We start from the raw sequence: 25,379 nt of genomic DNA on the forward strand, positions 1-25,379 counted from the left end.
CTTAGAGTTACATCAGATGGATGTAAAGACGTCATTCCTTAATGGGGATCTGTATGAAAATGTTTATATGGCACAACCGAAAGGTTTTGTCGTGGAAGGAAAAGAGCGTATGGTATGTCGCTTAAAGAAATCCATTTATGGATTAAAGCAAGCCTCTAGGCAGTGGTATCTAATATTTGATGAAACAATAAGAAAATTTGGGTTTAAAGAAAATGAGAAGGACAATTGCATTTATGCAAAGTTCAAAAGTGAAAGGTTTATTTTCCTGATCATGTATGTGGATGACATTCTACTTGCTAGTAGTGATGTCAGTCTGCTGCTGGAGACAAAGAAATTCTTGTTCTCAAACTTTGACATGAAAGATCTCGGTGAAGCTTCATTTGTTTTGGGAATTGAAATTCACCAAGATAGAACAAAGGGGGTATTAGGACTTTCAAAAAAGGCATACATAGAAAAGGTTCTAAAGAAGTACAGTATGCATATGTGCAAGCCTTTACCTGCTCCAATAGTCAAGAGCGATATATTTGGGAAATTTTAATGTCACAGGAACCAGTATGAGATCGATCAAATGAAAGCGGTTCCGTATGCTTCAGCTGTCGGAAGTCTACAGTATGCTCAAGTTTGTACACGCCCTGACTTAGCATTTGGTACCGGGATACTTGGCAGATATCAAAGTAATCCAGGACAGACACACTGGATCATGGTAAAGAAAACTTTACATTATGTGCAAGGCACAAAAGGCCTCATGCTAACATACAGAAAATCCGATTTCCTAGAAATAGAAGGGTATTCAGATGCGGATTTTGCAAGGGACATCGATGACCGAAAGTCCATATCCGGTAATGTGTTCACACTCACAGGGGGAGCTATATCGTGGAAAAGCTCTAAACAAAGTGTCACTGCATCATCGACGATGTACGCTGAATTTGTGGCATGTTATGAGGCCTCGGGGATGGTCGTGCTTCCCACTGCTCCAGCCGTTGGCGCCGCCGTCCATGACAACGCCGCCACGACCGTGAGGCTGCTACGACACTCGCCGCTGCCATAGCGCAGATCTGCATCACCGAACCCGAGATGGCCACCTCCAGTTCAAGCGGTGGTGATGGTCTCTCCCTCATCTCTTTGTGTACTCTCTTCTCCCTCTCTTTGTTCTAGATCTATGACTCTTTTGTACTAATGAAAAGGAAAGTCAATGGAAAACCCACTCGATCTGTGTCTGGCCGATCCTAAAAGTCTAACACATCCGCCTCAATGATACCATCCGCGCTCGCCTCCGCGGGGACGCCGCGGCCGGTGCGGGGTGCACCAGCAGCGGCAGCGATTTTGTGATTTGGCTAGTTTGTTGGAGTTTATAGAAATATGGAGAGAAAATTTTAACCAAATGGATAGCTAAATAGGAATATGGAGAGTGAGATTTGACTAGACTTTTGAAGATGCTCTTACATATTTCTCGCCAAAAAAAAACCATATGCTACATATTTCCCCATGGCTAGAAAGAGCGCGAACGAAGCAGATCAGCTTCCCTAGGGCGCGTCGCTATCTCCCGGTGCTTCTTTGCGGCGCGCAAGCATCTCGGCGAGCGCGCGGGAGTGTGGCCACTCCGGGTTCCCCCGTGACGCGGCCTCCCGGAACATGGCCTCGGCGCGCGCCAGCGAATCGTCCGCCGTGTCCTGCACCATCCTACCGTGAAGAACATCCGCCGCGCCACTATGTGTGGCCCGCGTGATCGGCTTCCTCGTGTCGGCGAACTCCACCTCCGCCAGCGGCGACGGCTTGTGCGTCCGGTAGTACTCCCTGTCCTCCTCCCTCACCTTCCTCGCCTGCGACGACATGACGCGGCGGCGGTGAAGCAGGTCGCCGTGGATGGCCTTGAGGTGACAATTAAGGCGGAGAGCTCGTACCACCGTTGCCGCCATGTCTTCCTGCTGGATGGATTTCTGAAGTGGTAGTACTTGGCAGCTGCAGGCTCTGTCTCCTTTTGATTTTGCTTGTTAACACTAACGCAGGGTCACTCACGGCTCTGTCATGTATTAATACTGAGAGGAAAAGATGATTCGAGAGAGTGTATGAGATGGAAGACACGAGTATAATCGGGCATGGAGGCTCTTGATCCTCTTGTCTGGAACGTCCGGGAAGAACCAAAACAGGCGGTGGCGGCAAATAGATTCGAGACGCCTGTAATGTCAACCGTATCGCGTCTTGGGCTGTGTAACATTGTAGCTGGGCCATGCACGTGGCACGTCCATCTGAGATCTGACGGCTTGGCCCGGATGAGGGCATGGTCTGAACGGAACGGGTGCGCGTCACGCTGACAGAAGCACACACGACTACAGAATATGCCTTTGTTCCACACCATTTGTCCCGGCAGCCTTTGGGCCCGGGACAATAGGTGGCTTTTATCCCGGGTCCAACGGCTAGCCGGGCCAGCGGGAGACAGGGCCTTTTGTCCCGGTTAGAGACACCAACCGGGACAAAATGAGGGCCTTTTGTCCCGGTTGGTGTCTCCAACCGGGACAAAATGGGGGCATTTTGTCCCGGTTGGTGTCTCCAACCGGGACAAAAGGCATTGGCCCCCCGTATCCCCTTCCCTCTCCCCCCGCCCGAGCCATTCAGCTCACTTGTTTCTTGCTGTTCTCGGCTCGGGAGAGAGGAGTTCTTGCTCATTTCTTCACCACATTTGTGAAGATCTTTGATTCCCCGTCCATCCATCGGCGCTAAAGGTTTGGTGCTTATTTTTCTCTTCTTCTTTGGCTTGTATAGCTCATTTCATGTTTTAGAAATAGAGAAAATGTATAGCTAGCTCATTTCTTGGACATTTAGCTAGATTTGCATATGTAGGGTCTGATTTTCTTTTAGATTTAGATGAGTATGTGGATAGTAGAAATTTTTAGAATGAGTGTACACACTTCATGTGATATACTTGTATACATGACCATATTGTGGATAGTTGATTTTTGTATTCATGAATGAATTAATGAAATGAGTATATTAGAATTTTTTGTATTATGAATGGATTATTCTGATACTCTAGTGATGTAATTATTCAGGCTCACATTGAAACCATCTAGAAGCTAAAAAAATCTTTATTTCGAAACAAGTATACGTCGTTAATCTCCATCCAACAGTGATGGCACTACCTTTCGGGAATACACGATGCGCTATAAGCACGTCGCGAATCGGTTGGTCGCATAACCAGCACTTCCGATTGATAAGAAGACAGTATTTGACGCAGTCAGCATGGCCGTTGTTGTACTAAGAGCATATCAACGAGCATGCTGCCTGTGCCAAGTGATGTGCCTATTAATCGTAAATGTTGGTGCTGCGACTGGCCGATTGGTGACATCCTTGTACCGCACCGTGTCCCCCCGAAAGGCAGTGTCATCACCACAGGGTTGAGGTTACTGACATATACATTTTCAGAAATAAAGGTTTATTTTTCTTCTAGAGGGTTTCTGGATATTAAAAAGAGTGTACTCCTGGAACTGAAGGGTGTCAAAGTAATTAGAAGTTATAGAGAATTCTTTCAATTAATTAGAGATTTCTTGAGAATTAATGATACATTTCGTCTTTTTTATATGATTTCATTGTTATTTGCAAGAGTTATTAATCTGATCATTGTAATTGTAATAGTAAATAATTTTTGCATTGTAATGGTAAGAATTTATAATTTTGTGGAAAATAAAGGTATTTTTCAGTAAAATATGGCCTCAGCAGCTGGAGAGAGTGGCACCGGTGGGGGTGATCGTTGTCCTTCTGGAGAGAAGGGCACAACTCGAGTAGGTCGTCGGTCCAAAAAAACCTAGTGCTTTTCATAGGGCAGCGCTCCGTTATTTGGAAAAAGAATATAGAGAATGCATGGCAAGGGGCGAGGAACCTCCGTTTGATCTTGAGGATTTATTGCGGCGTTACGGTTCGTCACCGCCAAACTCGGAGGTTTCAGCTCCACCATCTTCTTCTGCGCGAGCAAGAAATCCGTTAGAGCATTCTGTGTTCCAATACAAAGACGGTTGAAAACCTATGTGTTGTTGACCGAATTTTTAAATTTCATGTATAGTACTCCTTTGTTAAGTTCTGTAATGGATTAAGTACTCCTTTTAATTAATCAAGATGTATGATGGATATTGCATATCTTTTAATTATTCATGTTATGTTACATTTAGTTTAATTTAGGTTTGATATATTTTATTTATTCGATACGTGTAAAGAATTCAAATCGATTTATTTAAAATACAGATGGACCGGCAATGGATTTACAATGCTGACCGACGTTCGAAAGAATTCATTGATGGCCTGCATTATTTTTTGTCTGTGGCTGAGGCAAACAAGCATATGGTTTTATGTGCTGCCCGTGTGTTCATTGCAACAATAACAAGGATTACTCATCTTCAAGAATCCTACATAGCCACATTTTCGCAAATGGTTTCATGGAGAAGTATGTTTGTTGGACGAAGCACGGAGAACAGGGGGTTACCATGGAAGACCACTTTCCCGGGAATGCTGGAATCGGTGCATTCGATGACGATATTTCTACACAACATGTTCCCATTCGAAAGGTTCATGGGGGTACTCAAGAAATGTGTTCGTAATAGAGCTCGTCCAGAAGGAAGCATCGCCAGTGCCTACGGAACTGAGGAGGTCATTGAGTTTTGCGTTGACTTTATTAATGACCTTAAACCGATTGGAGTCCCTGAATCGCGATATGAGGGGAGACTAACTGGAAAGGGTACATTAGGAAAGAAATCTTATGTTTGCACAGATGATTTCTCATTCAAGAAAGCGCATTATACGGTTCTTCAACAATCATCCTTGGTTGACCCATATATCGAGGAACACAAGAAAATTCTGCTCTCCAATTTCCCAGAAAAGTCTGAGGCATGGATTACACGTGAGCACATGAACACTTTCTGCAGCTGGTTGCGGAAGCATCTAATGCATAACATGGATATAAGTGAACAACTGTTCTTATTGGCTAGGGGACCATCTTGGAATATCTTAACATACCAAGGGTACGAGATAAATGGAAACACATTTTATACGATAGCCCAAGATAAAAAGAGTACCAACCAAAACAGCGGTGTTCGTATGGATGCCACGGACAATAATGGAAAAAAAGACACATATTACGGCTACATTGAAGAGATATGGGAGCTGGATTACGGTCCCAATTTCAAGGTGCCTCTATTTCGTTGCCAATGGGTTAAGCTATCTGGAGGAGGGGTAACAAAAGATGAGTATGGGATGACAATAGTTGATCTCAACAATCTTGGGTATAGAGACGAGCCATTTGTCCTAGCCCAGGATGTCGCTCAGGTTTTCTACATTAAGGACATGTCCAGCAAGCCAAAGAAGGGGATAAACAAGCAAAATGATGAGTCTAAGCGACACATAGTTCTATCAGGAAAGAGAAATATCATTGGAGTGGAGGACAAGATAAACTTGTCAGAAGAATATAATAATTTTGTTGCCATTCCACCTTTCGAAGTAAATGCTGATCCATGCATCCTGCTAGCCAATGATGATGCTCCATACTTGCGCCGTGATCATAATCAAGGGACATTTGTGAAGAGAAAGTCTGTTACCGCTAATCCTTCATGTACTTGAATCATTTTATATTATTGTATAAAAACATAATCGTAATTCGAATACTTTATTATAGGGAAAATTCGATTCATGCCACCACAACTCCGTGAAATTGGGTTTCATGTTCAAAATCATGCCACTCAATGGCATGGATTTCAACATGAAATCCAATTTCAAGAAGTTGGAGTGGCATGGATCCAACTGACCCTTTATTATATATGTACTGTACAATTATACTTTATGTGTTATATATATTATTTTATATATTTTTCACTTAATTACCAGACTCAATTATAATTTTCATTCAATAATATATTACTCAACTAATTTTATTTATTTCATGAAATTACATTCACATTAACACACTATACTCTCTCACTAACACACACAATCTCACTAACACAAACTATCTCTCAAACTCCCACACTACTCATTAATATCATGAAATTGCTTAATTTTATCTAAAATTCACTTTTTAAACGTTAATATCGTGATAGAATCCACTTTCTGTCGAAAAGCAACAGTTTGAAAAATTTTGTTCACCTAATATATTTTTGCATGGTCAAAATAACAAATATGATTTCAAAAAAGTTAGATATTTCATTGACCCAATCACTTGAATGAAAATTAATTATTTTTGTTGCGTGTATCAAGTTTATATAGAGATAAGAAATTTTGTTCCATAATTTTTGGAATCATAATTTTATTAACTGAATTAACAAATGAAAGCCAATTTTAAAGAGAAGTAAAAAGAAACAAAAACAAACATAAGATTAGGCGGGAACGAGGGAAAACGGGCCCCTTTTGTCCCGGGTGGTAGATCCACCCGGGACTAAAGGTGGGCCGCAGGCTGGGAATTTTCCCGGCCCGCCAAAAATACCTTTTGTCCCGGGTGGAGCCACGACCCGGGACAAAAGGCCATTTTGTCCCGGGTGGTGGCTCCACCCGGGACAAAAGACCCCCCCCCTTTTGTCCCGGGTGAAGCCACCACCCGGGACAAAATGGCCTTTTGTCCCGGGTCGTGGCTCCACCCGGGACAAAAGCCCCCCACCCCATATATTTCTTCCCCTCTCACCCTTTTCCAACACTTAGCCGCCTCTGCGCCATCGATCCTCCTCGCCGCCGTCGTCCTGATCTGCGCCACGCCGTCGTCGTCTCGCCCATCGCGCCCCCTGCTCCGCCGCCGTCCCCGAGCGCCGCCCGAGCTCCGCCGCCTCCACGCCCCGGCTGCCTTGGACGACGACCCCGCCAGGCCACTCACCGGTAAGCCGCGGCCGGCCGAGCTGTTCGCCGCCGCACGCTGCGCGTCCTGCTCGCGCCGCCCCCCGCCACGCTAGCGCGAGCACCGGAGCCGCACGCCCATACTGGTGCTCGCACCGCTTCGCGCCGCCGCCGCCTGGCCCCACCGCCGCCGGGACTACCGCGCCGCGCCTTCCCTGCTTTGCGCCGCCGCTAGGGCACGCCGTCGCCGTCCACCCCGCCGCCTCGGCGCGCCCGCGCGGGCCCTGCCGGGCCGCCGCCGGCCAGCCGCCGCCGCGGGTCCCTTCTCCCTTGCGCCTGGCGCGCCACCGCCGCTGTGGTGTGCGTGGCTGGGCGGGGAAGACGCCCCTCCCACTGACCAGCGGGGCCCGCTGGTCAGTGGAGGGAGTAGGGGGGATTTTTCTTTATTTGCTGATTGATTTCGGCTGAAGCTTGTAAAATCCGTATAAAATCAAAGGAAAATGGGAAAAATATGAAATAAATTTTGTTAGATTTGTTAGAGTAAGATCTATGGAGGAAAAATATCCATGATGGCGAAATGACCTCTTTACCCCTGCAAAAATTTACAGAGAACTCCTAACGTCCGCCATCCCGGCCCGGACCCCGCCGCGCGAGCCCAACGTCCCCGAGCGCCGCCGACCTCACGTCCAGAGCCCCGCGTCCTCCGGCTCGCCCCGCCTTCGCCTGTGCGCGCCCTCGCCGTACGTGCGCATAATTTTTACCGGAGCCTATAAACAACTAGAGTGAAATCATAATTTGTTGTTTAGAGTGAAATCATAATTTGTTGTGTAAATGAAGGTATATTTTTCAAATTTTTAAATGTATGAATGTGTATGTATGTATGTATGTATGTATGTATGTGCAAAGTGAGTTTAAATTTCTTTTAAATATTTCATGTATATTTCTTGAATTACTTAGAGAATATTTCTTGACTTCATCCATCGATCGTTACTTAGTGAAAAAAACCGTCTAGAATATTTCATATATAGATGATTTCAAGTTTATTTCTTGAATTACTTAGAGAATATTACTCGACCTCGTCCATCGATCGGTACTTAGTGAAATTATCGATAGAATATTTCTTTTATATTTCTTGAATTTTTTAAAGGGTTTTATTTGTATTCATATTTTAGTTACGATGGACCCGCGACACACAGACGCGGAAGACGAACAGTTCCTATTGAATATGATTGGCGAAGGTCAAGGAGATGTCGCTGAACAAGCTGATGATGGTAGCAATACCGACATATATTAGAATATGTCCGGTGATGGAATTGAGGCACCATCTACTCAAGATGACGCTGCTGCTGAACAAAGTGCTAATGTACATATCACAACTATACTTATTTGTAGTGACAATCATATTTTCATCTGAATCTATATAAATACTATGAATGTTTTTTTATAGCCGTCTGGATCATCGTCGCAGCAGAAAAAGATGAAGCGAGGCCCAACAAAAAAACTGGAAGGGCGGTTCATTATAACGGAAGTTGCTCCAGATGGCGAACCGATCGCTCCAGAAGCTGCCGCCAAAAAATTCATAAGACAATCCGGACGTATTGTCAGGGACCACATCCCGATCAGCTTCGGGCTCTGGAAAGCTTCCAATCCAAGTGAGGAACGGGATGCAGTACCCGAAAGAGAAAAAGAATGGTGCTGGCGGGAGCTTAAGAAAAACTTCACGGTTCCAGCTGAATCCGAAGAGATATGCAAGCGCTGGACCCTGAGTAAGATGGCCGAACAGCTGCGATCATTCAAGAAAATTTTGACGAAGAAATATATCAAGACCGGGACCACACCCGTATTTACCAGCGAGCTCGAAAAGCTCAGGGGTCACTGGGATGCATTTGTGGAATACAAGTCTACAGAGCTTGGGCTTCAGAAGGTGCAGAAGGCCAAAGACAACGCCTCGAAGAAAGTGTACCATCACACTCTAGGCCAAGGAGGCTACAAGCTTGCAATACCCAAATGGGAGAAGATGGAGCAGGATCTGCTTGACAGAGGCATCCAACCTGCTACCATGAACTGGCCTGAAAGGTTAAGGACCTGGTTTTATGGTCACGGGGGAAGCTTGGACCCATTGACTGGTGACTGCATCTATGGGCCAAACATCCAGCGAGCAGCCCAGAGACTACAGGAGGCCATACAAGCAGCGGCCGAGGGAACATTCTAGCCGGATAGAGAGAGGGACGAGCTGACTTACGCCCTTGGGAATCCAGAGCTTCCGGGCCGCACAAGAGGCAAAGGCGTGGTTCCGTGGAAGTATGGGTTCAGGGATTACATTGATTCATATAGAAGCCGGCAAAGAAGAAAGAATGATGAGCGGGAGCACTTGCGAAGGCTAGAGGAACGGCTCATGTCACACGATCAAAGACTGGAGGAAGAGGTTCAACGCCAAGTGGCCGTAGCAATGAGCAAGCAACAGCAAGCGCAAACGGTGCCTCTAGAGCCTAATGTCGCAGCCGATCACCTGTCTCAGCGGAAAAGCAGTTGCGCTTCCACAGATGCCGCCGTCGCCGAGCCAACGGGGATCCAGACTGCAGTTGAAGCGTCAGCCCCGCAGCGATTTCCAGTGGATGAGATCACCCAGCGGACACCTTGTGACCTGCAGACTGCCATTAAGAACTTAATGTTCACTGTTGTGTACGGTACCGCCATGCCAACCCAACTAGGCGACGTGTACCACGGGCAGCAAATTCCGCCTAGATACACAAGAGTTGACGTGGAGCAGGTGTGCCAGGGTTGGGAGACGCTCGAGCTTGATATTCCTGGAGGCGATGGGGAGAGGAACTAGCAGAAGTCATTCATGGCTACATCCTATGGGATAAGCGCTACATTGTCCTAAAGTCGGATGATCAAACACCAAGACCGGCATCTCAGCATGCCTCTCCAAGACCGGCATCTCCGCAAAACTCCCCAAGGGCAGCACTGTCTCGGCAAGGTTCATCGGCACATTCTCCATCACCATCATCTCATGCGCCGATGAACACTCAAGCGTCACCGTCGCCTCCATGGTCACCCCCTCCGCCACCGGCAAAGAAGCAGAAACGGCCGCCGGCAAAGAAGCTAGCTGCACCGGCTAAGGAGCCTCCAAAGAAGAAGGAAAAGGAGAAGAAAACCAAGGAGGCTCCTATTAAACCCTGGGACATGAGCCTTGAAGAATGCGATCGGATAACTCAAGAAAGAGTTAAAGAGCACTTCAAGCCGAAGTCGAAGACGGAGCCCGAGAAAGTGATAAATCCGATAGATTTGAAATTTTTTAAGGGAATGTGCGAAGCAAATAAGAGAAAATTCATTCCGAGAGACCCCCCTTCAGACTACGAACGCACAATTATCAAAACTAACTACTGAGAAAAAGAAGAGACAATCAAAGTCGTCGTCGTCCGACGTTCCACAGCTTGGAGCCCAAAAGAAACAATCAATAGAGCCTCTCGTAGTGGGACAGACGACGCAAGAACAAGACTTTGTTACATTTTTGAAAGAATCAAACCCGACGGCGGCTCAGATTGCAGGGGGAGAAGATATTCCAAAGGCCGATGTGGTCGTCAAATGGACGTTTGAGATCGGCAAAACTCTTGTACCCCCCGAAGTAGTGTCTGTGCTTCCAACGCAAATGTATAAGCTGCACCAGCACTACATGCGTGCGATGGCCGATTGCATCTTCATGCAGGGCGCAAAGATTAAAGATGACGATTTCTTATGGGGGGGCCATTATATGGATAAACTGGGAAGAAATTTACCAACTATTCCATCGGGAGGCCATCGACATCTCTATGGTCGGCTTGTAGGTTCTGTAAGTATTTTACTCTCCTTACGTTTTGTTTTGCATGATCTCAATATACTGATCTCTTGATTTATTTGGTATCATGTAGAATGGAGATACATACTTGCAGAAGAAAGGGATACTCTCACCTCGGCTTCATCGACCCCAATTACTTGTAATTGGAGGCTTCTACGTGACAATTCCGATGAGATATTCCAAAACTTGTTCAAGTACATAAGCGTTCATCACAACAAGCAAATGATATTGTTTCCTTATAACTTTGCGTGAGTGATTCCTTCCGTCTAACTCTTTCTTTCCTGTAATTGAATTGTTTAAACCTTAACTACCAAGAACTGCCTCCGTATAATCTTGTAGTGAACACTTTGTCCTAATTGTCATAATTCCCGAGAAGAGCCTACTCGTGGTTGTGGACTCATTGAGGAGACCTCCAGAACAATACGAAAATCTTCTTAACATGATGAAAAAGTAATTCTACCACTACTCCGTCGATGACCGATAATTTGAATCACTTTGTTACTTGACTATAATTGTTCTAATCATGCACAGGATTTGGAAAGAATTCGCTAAAAATCATCCAGGCAAATTTGACAAGGAATTGAAGATCAAGACAAATTTTCCGGTACGCACTTGGATGATTCGTTGCACGATTCATTAGTTTTATTATATATTCATGTAAATACCTGATAATTTCTTCTCTCTTAAAGTGTAAGAGGCAGAAACCAGGCACTGTATTGTGCGCATACTATGTATGCGAGAACATCCATGGTCTGGTAGGTCCTCCAAAGGGCTGGACAGATTGGGAGGAGGAAGTAAGTAAAAAACTTGTTAATACTTGAACTCGTATTTTAATTAGTCGAAATTAATTATCCCCTTTTTCCATAGGTCGGGGAGATGCGCGATAAACTCATACCGGAGGAAAAGATTATAGCGATTCAAGAACAATTCTCCAGATTTATTGTTGAGCAAGTCCTCGATCCAAAAGGCGAATTCTACTATGATAGAATATATAATATTGACAATCACAGCAAATATGACAATATACGCGTATATATGTAATTAAGAACGAATATACCTATGTAATTAAGAACGAATATACCTATGCAAATATGATGGAGTATGTATGTATTATATATATAAGCACTCCAATAATATATATGTATATATATTTATATTTATATAATATTGGTCCTAGACGTTTTCATATGTAAAGGAATTCACATGTATAGAAACTTGTTCGATGGATGTCGCTCGGCGTATGCCATATTGAAACTACAATTCCGGCTGGCTTTACCACCCTGTTGCCGCTGCTGTCGTCAATACGCGAGGTACATGACGTGATTAAGGGAGACGAGGCGCAATTAAATGGAGGAAGTGGGAGTGATCGAAAAAAAAAAGACAGCAGGGGGCACTGCCACGGGATTTTTCTGGTTTGCTACGTGGCGTCCGAGTATGGATGGGCTGGATGGTCCCTGAGCCGTATGCATGGCGACAAAATTTCCCGCACAATATTTCCGCGACAACCAGGCCTACCTGGCGGAAATTCGTACGAGGATTCTCAAAGGCAGCCAATGGAACATCTTGCCCAATTCTCCGGCTACCAAATTAATATATTCTTAATTGCACTGGATTGGCAAGGGATGGCGACATCAGAACAACTTAGGCCCTGTTTAATTCCAAAAAATTTTCTACCGTATTCGTCACATCGAATCTTTAGACACATGCATGGAGCATTAAATGTAGTTGAAAAAAATAACTAATTACATAGTCTACCTGATTAGCACGAGACGAATTTTTAAGCCTAATTAGTCCATAATTGGACATTAATTGCCAAATAACAATGAAAGTGCTATAGTGTCAAAATCTAAAAATTTCGCGAACTAAACAAGGCCTTACTATGTAAAAAAAAGCGAGCAGCAGATCATGACATAAAGTAGAGCTAGTTGTAGTGAAATACTTCAAGTATCATCATCAATCATCATCAATCATCATCGTGCGTGGCAACGTCTATGGCCGTCCACTACATTCATATGGGATGCTGACGCCTGCAGAAAACTCCACGGCACCGAGACCTACCTACCTGCAAAATACAACAAGCATAATATAATTTATTTCCACCAAGAACCAAACCTACCTGCATAGAACGGGCTTGCAGCCCATTGGTGTGCGTTGTCGCCGGTGCCATGCCCAGCATCGATGCACAGGTGCCCCCACTGGGTTTTGTCACAGCAGTCAGTACGACGTCGTCGTCGCTTTGAAAAGTCCAATGTCACATGTAAATATCTTCAAAGACACACAATGTGCATATATTATATAGTTTATTATGGGTCGTGCAAGCGCATAGGAGGTGTGCGCTTATATGAGTGTGGTGTGATCTACTATGGATATATCGTAGAAGGTGAGCCTAAAAAAAAAGAGACTCTTTCAATACAAAATATTACTACTAGTTATAAGTAGTATTCTTTACATCTGACCGTTCATTGTGGAGGACCTATTTAGTAATAGTAATTGGGTGTTATTGTTAATTTGTTTCTCATCTCGTTGCTGTGCCCCCACCATGTAACGAACATGGCACCATATATGCCATTTCGAGTGATTTTGGTGATCAAATGATAACGCAATCAATGGGACTAATGATATTGTTAAGTGAACATTTCTAGATCCCAGGGATGAAGTAAAAAGGTCATGCAAAGCAAAACACGAAGAAAGAACTCAAAGAAACGCTGAATTGGACGAGTTCTGCAGAAATTAGTAGCACCGGTTGAACCAACGCCTAAGCATCGGTGCATCTGATGGTTGTCGGAAGATCCGACGCCCTGGTGTTTGTGAGGCACCGGTTGAACCGATGGCATTACGACAGGCATCGGTGCATTGGGCATACTGTGTTCCAGAGACGACGTCAAGGGCCTAGGAGAAGATCCTTCAGCACCGGATGAACCGGTGATGCATCGGAGCAAGGCACCGGTGTAATGACGTAAGCAGAAGAGAAGAAGGCCAACGGCTAGTTGAGTGTTGTGAGTGACCGGTTTAACCGATGGGCAAGCATCGGTTCAACCGATGATCACTGTGTCTGCTATCAGGAGTTCAACGGCAACTTCGGGTCTTAGAGTGACCGGATGAACCGACGATACCCCTGCCAGAGGCATCGGTTCATCCGATGGTACGCAGATTTCTGCTGACCGTTGGAGCAACGGCTCCACGACTTGGAGGCCTATATATATGGCATCCCCCGGCCATTTGAAGATTGCTGGAGTTGCTGGACTTCCCACACATACTCAAGAACACCTCCAAGCCATACAAGAGCATAGTGATCATATCCTTAGCCCTTAGCACACTTTGAGAGTGTTGTGTAAATGATAGCACTTAGTGAGTGAGTTTGCTAGGCCTAGAGCCTTTGTGCTGTGGTTCTTAACTGAACCAAAAGGAGATTTCGGTGCACCGGCACCTTGGAGCTTTGAAGGCGAGCCGGCAACGTCATCGCCCTTCCGACTTGGTGTGGAGCGGCGACGACATCTTTGTGCGGGGGACGTGGAGACCCCCATCCTTTGTGGAGAAGCTCCTTAGTGGAACTCGGGGCCAGGGTGACCGTGATTGTGTTCACGGAAGAAACTTGGTGGCCGAGTAGCAATACTCTTAGTGAGTGCTACAACAATATGGATGTAGGTGTGCCTTTGTGGCTAACCGAACCACGGGATAAACACCCGCGTCAAGAGTTTGCTATCTCATATCCCGCTCTTTAAGCTTCCGCATTTCATACTAGCAATTTGTATGCCTTTACTTTCATAGAGTAATTTCTTGATAGGAAAGACTATAGGTTGCTAAACTCTTTTGGGATAGGGGTTTCACACTAGAACACCATAGTTACACATCTAGATAGCTTGATTTAGTTTAATTTTGTGCAAACCAGTTGGAGTCATAGGTCTAAGTTTTTAGTTGCCTAATTCACCCCTCCCCCTCTTAGGCTAGAGCGCGCTACCGGTCCTTTCAATTGGTATCAGAGCCGGGACTCACTCCACTCACAAAAGAAGCCAATCCTATTGGCAATTTGTGTTTACCGGCTCACTTGATCGATTAGGATTCACCGCCTAATAAGTTAGCTCTTTTAGGTGAAGGGATGGATTCTCTAGGACCTCCTCCATGTTTCGATGGCACGGGCTTCCAACGGTGGAAGATCTTGATGCAATCACACCTCCAAGCAAAAGGCCTAAATGTTTGGAGAGTAACGAGTGAATGAACTAAGAGCAATAATCAACAAGAGAAGCAATATGATGCTATAGCCAAGTGTGCTATTTTAAACTCTCTTGGTGAAAATGTGTTCAACCGTGTGTTTTCTTGCGAAAATGCTAATGTTTTATGGAAAACTATTAGTGAGAACCATGAAGGCACAAAAGATGTTGCAAATGAAAAATATCATGTTCTCATTGATAAACTTAATAGCTTCAAACAACTTGATCATGAAAATACCGAAACTATGTACTCATGGTTGAATATTCTTGTGAATGAGATTAATTCTTTAGATGTGAAGAAAATTGAAGATTTGGAACTCATTCGCAAAATCCTTCACTCACTTCGAAGACCGGACTATGATTTGGTGACCACAATTCTATATGAGAAAGATATCAATACAATGACACCAAATCAAGTCCTCAACAAGGTGATCGCCCATGAGTTACGTCATGATATCAAGCCAAGAGCGCCACCTTCTTCACCAATACATAGTGCACTTGCATGCAAGCAAGTCAAAAAGTTGAAGAAGATGGCCATCAAACGTAGCTCAAGTGAAGAGGAAAAAGAGGAGGCATGTCAAAACTCCTCAAGTGATGATCAAGAGCCAATGAACCCCTACCTTTACAAGCAAGTAAAGAAGATGAACAAATGCTTGAAGGAAATTAACTCTATGGGGTATGTGGTCTTCCTCAAAGATGGGCCTCACCATCAACTTATGAAGGTTGAGAAGAAGTTCAAGAAGAACAAGCAAAAGAAGGAGAAGAAGCCCAAGCATGAATCATTTGCCATATTTGGTGAATGGGTTAGCTGTAGTGAAGAATCTAGTTCAAGTGATGAATCAAACAAGAAATTCACCACTCGCATGAGATCATCATCCAACACTTGCCTTATGGCCAAAGGTATGGATAGCGATGTAAGTGATGATGACTCCGACTCTCCTTCAATTGATGAACTTCTTGACCTTGTTCATGAGCACCAAAAAATCATTAAGAAGCAATCAAAAGAAATTAAAAACCTTAATGCTCTTAAAGAACTAAATACTTCTCTTGTTACAAATTTTGAAGATTTGATGTGCAAATTCAAATTGCTTAGCAAGGAGCATGAAGAGCTCAAATTAAAATTTGAGAGCATTAATGATACTAATGACTCTTTGGCAATAAAGCAAGCTATCCCTTGTGCAATTCCTATCTCTAGAATAGATGCTTCAACTTCTTGCATTGATTTAATTGATGATTCTTGCTCTAACCCTTGCAATGAGAAATGCTATGAGAATGTTGTTGTAGAAACATGTGATGATCTCATTGCAAAGGAGAATGATGTGCTCAAGCAAGAAGTGGAAAGGCTCATGAAGGACTTGTATAGATTAAAGGGCAAAGGCATAGAGAGCAATGTCCAACCTTCTCAAGATAACCGTGAAGACATGGTGAAGAAGCTTGAGAAGGAGTCCACCGTGACTTGCTCTAAATGCCACAAAGAAGGCCACAAGTCCAACAAATGCCCTCAACGAAGGAAGAAGCTTTCGGATGAGAAGAACAAGAAGAAGCTTACAATCAAGAGTTCTCTCATCTACACCAAGCCCAACCGGAGAAACAAAAGCAATAGCACCTCCTATGTGATCAAGATGAAAACCAATGGCAAGGTGGTTGTTCACAAGGTTGGGAAGCAAGAAAGGAGTTGGAATCACTCCATTTGGGTGCCCAAGAATGTCATAACCAATATGAAGGGGTCTCAAATGGTGTGGGTTCCAAAGGAGACTTAAAGCCAAGGACGACTAAGGGGATTTGGAGGCTTAGCTTACAAGTTGAAGTGAAGGTTGAAGCCAAAACAAGCTAAGCTCAATACTTGGACATTTGTTGCCCAAGTCCACCATAAGGTAATGGTAGCTAGATTTCAACTCATGCATCATGTAGCTCCATTACTTTTGCTAGATTGTTTGCATATATTGCATCTCCTAGTGTTATATATGGTGGGTTGCTTGTGCCATGACTCTAACCCATGAGCAACCTACATGGTTTGATAAGTGTGTAGAAAGCTACACAAAGTTACCGTTCATGGTACATGGACGTCATGCGGTATGTATTTCACTTGTGTACCATGAACATAAGCTATAGGGTAAACTTCCCATTGTTGTCAAAAATAATGTGCATACTTTTACTTGGTAATTCAAACACTAAATGCACACTTTTAGGGGGAGTTCATCCTATAGGTTGTGATTTTGAGACTAACATGCTTACAAGTTTATCTTTTGTAGTCTCATGTGGAGTTAACACTCTAAGAGAATGTTTCTCACGATCAATGTGAACAAACAACACTATAAGAGTGCTTAGATAAATTGTGCTTTCATATATATTGAGTCATGCTCTATTGAACTTAAATGCTTATATATAAGTTCATAGGCTATGTGCTCGTACATTTGCTTAACCTTGGTGTACCAAGTGCTCGTTGTTTAAAGACTTTCAATTGATTGAAAGTCACTTTCAATTGGTACATGCAAGGTAAACAAAGTATCCCCCGGAGGTATGCAAGATTCTAAACTCATTCAATTGGTATAATTGTCAATTTTTTATCCTTTTTAGAGCTACCTCTGTGCATGATATGATCTAAGCTCTCTAGTTATTATATCTAATTGTGCACTTGATTTTCACATTATCATTTTGTGCACATACTTATGGAGAGCTTAGATCATGTCATGCTAGTTTCGTGATTTTGTGATCCACCATAGTGAATTTTTCAATTGGTATCTTCATTGATATCATACAATTGGATCATGAGTCATGGAACTAACTCCCTAGGCTACTAATCTTCTCTTGAGCTATATTGTTTTGCAAGACCTTTTAGGAGCAAGACCTTTTAGGTGATTTGATTTCAAAGGGGGAGAAATGTGGATCAAAGCAAGGTATTTTCTCAAGGAGAATAAGCATATCCCAAAGGGGGAGAAATATCTAAGTGAATCAATTCATGAAGGAGAAGTACCAAGATAGGGGAAGGAACAAAGGGGGAAATCATGGTTTTAGGGGGAGGCCAAGCCATCGTTGGATGGTGGTAAGAATCCAAGCAAGTGTAAGTGGTTTCAATTGGTTTGAATTGGTATCAAGCGAATAAATTTGTCAATTTTTGCAAATATTATGCTTTCTTTGATTGTGTTGTCATCAATCACTAAAAAGGGGGAACATGGCACCATTTATGCCATTTCGAGTGATTTTGGTGATCGAATGACAATGCAATCAGTGGGACTAATGGTATTGTTAAGTGAACATTTCTAGATCCCAGGGATGAAGTAAAAAGACCATGCAAAGCAAAACACGAAGAAAGAACTCAAAGAAACGTTGAATTGGACGAGTTCTGCAGAAATCAGTAGCACCGGTTGAACCAACGCCTAAGCATCGGTGCATCCGATGGTTGTCGGAAGATCTGACGCCCTGGTGTTTGTGAGGCACCGGTTGAACCGACGGCATTACGATAGGCATCGGTGCATTGGGCATACTGTGTTCCAGAGACGATGTCAAGGGCATAGGAGAAGATCCTTCAGCACTGGATGAACCAGTGATGCATCGGAGCAAGGCACCGGTGTAATGACGTCAGCAGAAGAGAAGAAGACCAACGGCTAGTTGAGTGCTGTGAGTGGCCGGTTTAACCGACGGGCAAGCATCGGTTCAACCGATGATCACTGTGTCAGCTATCAGGAATCCAACGGCTACTTCGGGTCTTAGAGTGACCGGATGAACCGACAATACCCCTGCCAGAGGCATCGGTTCATCCGATGGTACGCAGATTTTTGCTGACTGTTGGAGCAACGGCTCCACGACTTGGAGGCCTATATATATGGCATCCCCCGGTAATATGAAGATTGCTGGAGTTGCTGGACTTCCCACGCATACTCAAGAACACCTCCAAGCCATACAAGAGCATAGTGATCATATTCTTAGCCCTTAGCATACTTTGAGAGTGTTGTGTAAAGGATAGCTCTTAGTGAGTGAGTTTGCTAGGCTTAGAGCCTTTGTGTTGTGGTTCTTAACTGAACCAAAAGAAGATTTCGGTGCGCCGACACCTTGGAGCTTTGAAGGCTCGCCGGCAACGTCATCGACTCTCCGACTTGGTGTGGAGCGGCGACGACATCTTTGTGCGGGGGACGTGGAGACCCCCATCCTTTGTGGAGAAGCTCCTTAGTGGAACCCGGGGCCAAGGTGACCGTGATTGTGTTCACGGAAGAGACTTAGTGGCCGAGTAGCAATACTCTTAGTGAGTGCTACAACAACGCGGATGTAGGTGTGCCTTTGTGGCTAACCGAACCACGGGATAAACACCCGCGTCAAGAGTTTGCTATATCATATCCCGCTCTTTAAGCTTCCGCATTTCATACTAGCAATTTGTATGCCTTTACTTTCATAGAGTAATTTCTTGATAGAAAAGGCTATAGATTGCTAAACTCTTTTGGGATAGGGGTTTCACACTAGAACAACTATAGTTGCACATCTAGATAGCTTGATTTAGTTTAATTTTGTGCAAACCAGCTGGAGCCATAGGTCTAAGTTTTTAGTTGCCTAATTCACCTCTCCCCCTCTTAAGCTAGAGCGCGCTAGCGGTCATTTCACACCGCTAGCAGCGCCGCCGCCCCTGCCCTGAGGAAGGCCTCGTGAGCTCTGCCGCGGCGGCAAGGCGAGCGAGTCCTGCAGCCGCCGGGAGCACCCGTGCCACCATCGGAAAGCCCGCCGTTGAGAGCTCCTGCGAGCTCGGTCGCTGTACATGTCCGGAGCATGGCGCTCAAAGCAGATTTCGTACCGTGGGCCAGTCGTACCATTGCCCCTATTGATAAACACATGCGTTTCATGGTTACAAGCATTGGAGGCGCACCCGCCGCTAGACTATGCAGAGTCAGTATAGAAGCATCACTAATAAATATATAATGGTCTGAGACAAAACATGGCCAATATAATGCATGCACCTAACAGCTATGGAGAGCAAGGAACAAATATGTCTTTCAGTCGTTAGATGACACCATTATTGAACAACTGCTAAAAAGAATCAATGAAGATGTAGAACTATAGACCAACCGTGCGAAGCTCGGGAAGCCGAGACGATCAGACAATGTACTCATGCGCTGCATCTTTGAAACAAGTGCATGGTGTTAGAAGGGCATCAGTGCCCTATCTCCTCAAACAGGCTCACGTGCTATGTAACAAGACAAACAAAGGAGGGCACCATTTGACTGGAGCCGTGCACAGCTAGGTAGGGGAGCGGTCTCTGGACGAGAAGGCAGCAACGGGCCGGGGCCGGGAAAAGAGGGGCCGGGGCCAGGAGGGAGGTAGAGAAGGGGAACGCGAGCTCGAGGACGAGAAGAGCATGGTACAACTCGAAGGGGGAAGATACGCCACTACGGGAAACTCTCGGTTTGCCGTGTTCCTGGCTCTTTGCCGTGAGCAACATCACGGGCACACGGCAAACACAATATATACCGAGTGCCAGATAAAAAAACTCACGGCAAAAATTAAACACACGGTAAATTGAGTTTTTGCCGAGTGCGACGAAAAAATACATGGCAAAATGATTTTTTGAAGAGTGCCTAACTGTTGGCACACGGCAAAGATCAATTTTGCCGTGAGCTCTCTGTGACACATGGCAAAATCGGATCTTTGCCAAGTGTCTTTATATGGCACACGGTAAATCTTATTTCTTTTTTTCCTCCTTTGCCTCCTAAACTTTTTCTTCTCTCCTCAGACTATATTTGGTACTCCGTGTCACAATATCGTACATTTGTAGGTCTTTTGGCTATATTTTGTTAATTTATTTCCCTCACATGAATTTTTTAGAATAAGTCCAATTTGCATTGCAAGTGCTTCGGATACTTGAATTTCATAAAAGGAAAAATGGTATTCTTGTTGTTGAGTCCATTTTGAGGCCGTGTACATAAAATGAAAGGGAATTTCTAACATCTCTAACACGAAACATGAACACCAATGTGTCGCCGAATTGTAGATAAATTATATAAAAACCAAACGAAGTCTGAAAACCATGAAATTTGTCATGACATCAAGATATCATATGTAGATGTTGTAGAAAAAAATGAGAATGTTTCGCACAAGTTATCACATACGCTGCTTACAGAACGAAGAATCTTCGAAGAAGTTTCAGAGTTAAAGAAGAATTGTTTCAGATTTCGAGTCAAAGTGACGATCAAACTATTGTTTGACATCAAAACTTTTTATTAATATTAGATTGGTTCATGTGAAATTTTAGTAATTTCAAAAAACATTTAAAGTATATTGAAAAAATATATACAAACAGTGTATTTTCAAATAAGTTGTTTAATTTTAATTTATAAATTTTAAAACTTCCAAATGACTTCGGATGTAAATAAGTTCTATACCAAAGTTGTAGAGCTCGACGAGATCTATAACTTTGTAGTTTACAACTTTTTCATCTAAACTCATTTGATTGTATTAAAATGCATCAAAAGACAGTTAAAGAAACACGCCACGTCATCAATCCAAAACTTTAAAATGGAGCTCCCCCATTGGTCCAAAGAATATGAGCCGGATTCCTATCCCAAGTCAAAGCCGCCGGCTCCTCCTTCTCTTTCTGTCATCTCTCTCTCTCTCGCTCGCTCTCTCGGCCTCCTCCTCGCGACCTCGACGACGGCGATTCGGGCGGCGGCGCCGGGCCCAGGCCGGCCAGAGTTCCTCCCCGGCCCTCTCCTTCCACCTCCCTCTCGCGGCTTCTCTCCTCCCCCCTCCGCTCACCCCTCACCGGAATAGATCAACCGGTGAGGAGGGGCGGCGGGGTGAGGAGCGGCAGCCGCGACCTGCAGTGCCGGCGCCTCGGCCTCGGCAACGGGCTCCTCCGCGCGCTGGAGACACTGCAGCAGCTCCGCCATCGAGCTCCTATGGCGGCGGTGGTGGTGGCGGCGGTGGCGGCGGCGGTGGTGGTGGTGGCAGCGGCGGCGGCGGTGGTGGTGGCGGCGGCGGCGGCGGTGGCGTGGTGGCAGTCAGGAGGGGCTAGTGGCGGCGGCGGCATGGTGGTGGTGGCGGCAGCAGCGGTCAGGATGGGCTAGTGTCAGCGGCGGCGTGGTGGTGGTGGCACGGCGGTGACGTGACAGTACCGGCTCGGTGCTTTTTTTTTAGTTTTTTCAAAAATCTTTGCCGAGTGTCGAGTACTGCACACGGCAAAGTGATTGCCATGTGCCCCGAAATCTAGCTCACGGCAAAGTTGCTCTTTGCTGGCGGATCTATGCCGTGAGCACTTCGCCGTATGTTGTAAACCGGCTTTTGCCGTGTGCCAAAGGCACACGGCAAATGCCCTGTGTCCGGTAGTGCGCCATCAGTTGGGCAAACACAGTGATTAGATAGAGTGGCCGAAGTTAGAAGACGATACCAACAGGCTCTGACCCACCTGTCGGGTGGTAGGGCTACGGATAAGGCCAAATTACACCTATGCCATTTTAGTTTTTACAATAATGTTCTTCAACAAAATATTATCTAAAATTTGACATTAAGAAAATACTACTGATACTATTTGAAAGGGTACGAGGAGTATTTTTAGCCTACGACCGTCGGATCCATTGAAAGTGCTAAAAAAACCTACATGGCAACAGTTCGGACAAGAAATCACAAAGCCAGCTATTGGAGCAGCTTATGTTCAGCTGTCCAATAATTAGAAAACGAAATTTCCTAGATATTTATCAACATATCTGGGAGAATCTGCCGTAATCTTCAGATGAGCGAAATGATTCATGCAGGAGGCTCTATCTCCGACTCCAGTGACCTCTATGAATCTGGTGGCAGTTCACACAAGGTATCCCCTCCCCCTCTTAGGCTAGAGCACCCGATCGCTTTCAAGTATGTTAGAAGAGGATCAATCTTTGAAGTGGCTAAAAATGACGACGATCGCAGGTTGTGACATCTAGGTTGGGTGACGGTGGAGATCGGGATCTTGGTCCGTGAAAGGAACGAGGAGGAATAGGAGGGGTAGAGGAGGACAGCGGGCCCCGCCAGCACCGGCGACGGCACCTAGAACGTGGGGTCGGGAAGGTAGGGCCGATGGCAACAGATGTATCGCCCAGATATGCAGAAGGTTCCAAAACAAAAAATATATCTAAATGCAGCAGATAATCCAGAGATTGCGGTATCGAACAATAATAACTTTTATAAACAAAAAGCAAGAAGCAGAGCACCACACTGACATAAACTAGTATATCACTAAAGTAGAGCATTATATCATCATGCTGCATGACAACGTCTCACCATCCAATCTAATTAACATTATTGTGCAACAACCAAACCATCTTTTAGCCCCAGGGGATTTCTTGTTCAGTTCAGGTCGTGGGCCCAATCATTAGGTCTGGGTCTCCGCTGCACCTTTGGCCTCCGGCGCGGAGGACGCGAACACCTTGGCTATGCGCTCGATGGGGACGGTCGGGAGGTACCTGGCTCCTGTGTACCCCTGCCGTGCCGCAGCGTCAACCATCCTATTGTACTTGGTCATGCAATAGGCTCCGGTGGGCACGATGACCTGGGCGACGTGCGGGAAGACCGGCAAACTGTTGAGCAAGTACCAGGCAGAGACGGCGAGTTGCTCTGCCACTGGCTCATAGCGCCCGTACATGTCCTTGGCCACGGGCTCCACCTTTACATACGCCAAGCGCGCGGCACCCTTCACGCCAGACTGCTGCGCTTCGGCGATGAGCTCGCACGCCACCACCGGCACGGCGCAGGCCACCGCGCATGCCCGCGCTGAGGCGGCCTTGAGCGGCCCCAGGAGGTGCCTGTTGAGCTTGTGCACCATGTCGTCCACCTGCCATTCATTGTTACCTCAACTCCGTATTTCAGTAAGAAGCCACACTACTCTTTACCTTGCTTGAAATTTACTACTCCGACGACCACGATTATTACCGCTGGATGCTACTTCGAAAGCTCCAGTTTAACACTCGTGATCTTGTCGATAGCAGCATCCACCGGTGCGCTGCTGGAAATCAAAAAGTCTACTGGAGAACGAAGACATGGCAGATTCTCCGCACCACCACCACAGAATTTGTACTAGGAACACCACACACGCACAAAGTGTGATGTGGTGATTGAGTGGAAAACTAGAATATTTATGTGTATGTCTAGCATAATGTCATCTATATGTGTGTTTTTTTTAATAATTTTTGAAGACTTGTATGTAGTATAGTTTTAAAGTTACATCGCTCTCGAGAGCGAAATCGCGACTTACAACAATCTAGGACCACACCGCCATCCGCGTCGCACGCATGAGAGCATGAGGGGGTAGGGAGTCATGACTGGGTGCGCGTATACCTTGCAGTCGATGAACGCGAGGATGTTGAGAGGGACGCCGTGGAATTTACAGTAGATAGGGCCGACGACGCCCTTCACTGTGGACTCAGTGATGTCGACGCCGGGTCGGAGCAGACCGGCATGGTCTTTGGACACCCCGTAGAGCCCCGCGAGGTAAACCAGGGCATGCGCTAAAGCCACCTGCACGAAGCCCAGGTACCTCAGCTTCCGTACCTGCTCCTCCTGCACCACCAGTTCTCTCTCCTCCAACTTCGGCGCCTGCTCGTTGTTCACCACCACCTCCCTGTCCTCCAGCTTCGGCGGCGCCTGCTCGTTGTTCACCACCACCTCCCGCACCGGCTGATTGGTCACCATCACCTCCCTCTCCTTCTGCTGATCCATCCCGTTATCCTCCTGCACGGACGACCACATGAAACCCACAAAATCCAAACCGAATCAGCAGCAAAATAATTGGTCCAATCCTACCGCAGCAGCATCATCGAAAGCGGGAGTACACGGCTTACCGCTTGGCCCTGGTGGTTGGAGTTCGACTCCGCCATCTCTTTTTATTCCTTCTTAGACCACCGTAGAACTTTATAGTGTTGGAATTAGTATAGTCAATTAGAGATATCTGGTAGCACTGCCTCTAGGTGTGTTGTTTCCTATTCTAAAAAAATAAGAGTGTTGTCTCAGCTTCAAATTCATTTTCTCCCTGTTCTTTCCGGTCTATTTTCTTGAGACCGAATCAGCAGCAGAATCGGATGAGCGGAGATCGAATCAGCAGCAGAATCGAACAGGAGGAGGGATTTCTCTATAACTCGGTAGGGAAGGCCTGGGCGAGACGGCTATATATAGGCCGGGACCGGTGTCAGATGCGAGCCGTGGTCCGTTTGATCGGGGCCGTCGAGCTGCGGCGAGAAAGCTTCGGTGGACGTGGCGGCCCACGTCGCTGAGGCCAGTGTGCACGTCGAACTCACAACCAATCCAAATCTTTCACTTTAGCCAGATACGGAACAACCGAGCGGACACCAAGCACAATCAGATAGATGCAGTTGCACATCTAGAGAAAGCATCCCTTACACTTCAGAATGGGACGCTAACCCTTTGGCAGCTAGACGCCTGGAAGCACACTGTTGTTGTACAAACCAGAGTTCCATTTTTATTCGTCGAAAAGGATGTGTTATATTAATTGAACAGTGAATTACATACAAAGAGAAACAAAATTGCATTCAGGTATACACGAACTCTATATATATTCATCG

At 45.5% G+C, this 25,379-nt stretch overlaps 2 protein-coding genes across 2 annotated transcripts; both read right to left on the reverse strand.

Moving 5' to 3' along the window:
- Positions 1-1,388: 1,388 nt before the first annotated feature.
- On the reverse strand, positions 1,389-2,113 carry LOC120646372. Its single transcript, XM_039922963.1, has one exon. It carries the CDS (start codon positions 1,914-1,916, stop codon positions 1,524-1,526), a length of 393 nt encoding a protein of 130 aa, XP_039778897.1. The 5' UTR covers positions 1,917-2,113; the 3' UTR covers positions 1,389-1,523.
- Positions 2,114-22,961: 20,848 nt separating this feature from the next.
- Positions 22,962-24,949, reverse strand: LOC120644926 (REF/SRPP-like protein At3g05500). Its single transcript, XM_039921668.1, has 3 exons — positions 24,642-24,949; positions 24,139-24,531; positions 22,962-23,635 (listed from the first exon to the last, which is right to left on the reverse strand). The coding sequence occupies exons 1-3, from the start codon at positions 24,675-24,677 to the stop codon at positions 23,177-23,179; spliced, it is 888 nt and encodes a 295-aa protein (XP_039777602.1). The 5' UTR covers positions 24,678-24,949; the 3' UTR covers positions 22,962-23,176.
- Positions 24,950-25,379: the final 430 nt, after the last annotated feature.

The sequence above is a fragment of the Panicum virgatum genome, chromosome 8K (genome assembly GCF_016808335.1).
Source record: "Panicum virgatum strain AP13 chromosome 8K, P.virgatum_v5, whole genome shotgun sequence".
Lineage (NCBI taxonomy): Eukaryota > Viridiplantae > Streptophyta > Magnoliopsida > Poales > Poaceae > Panicum > Panicum virgatum.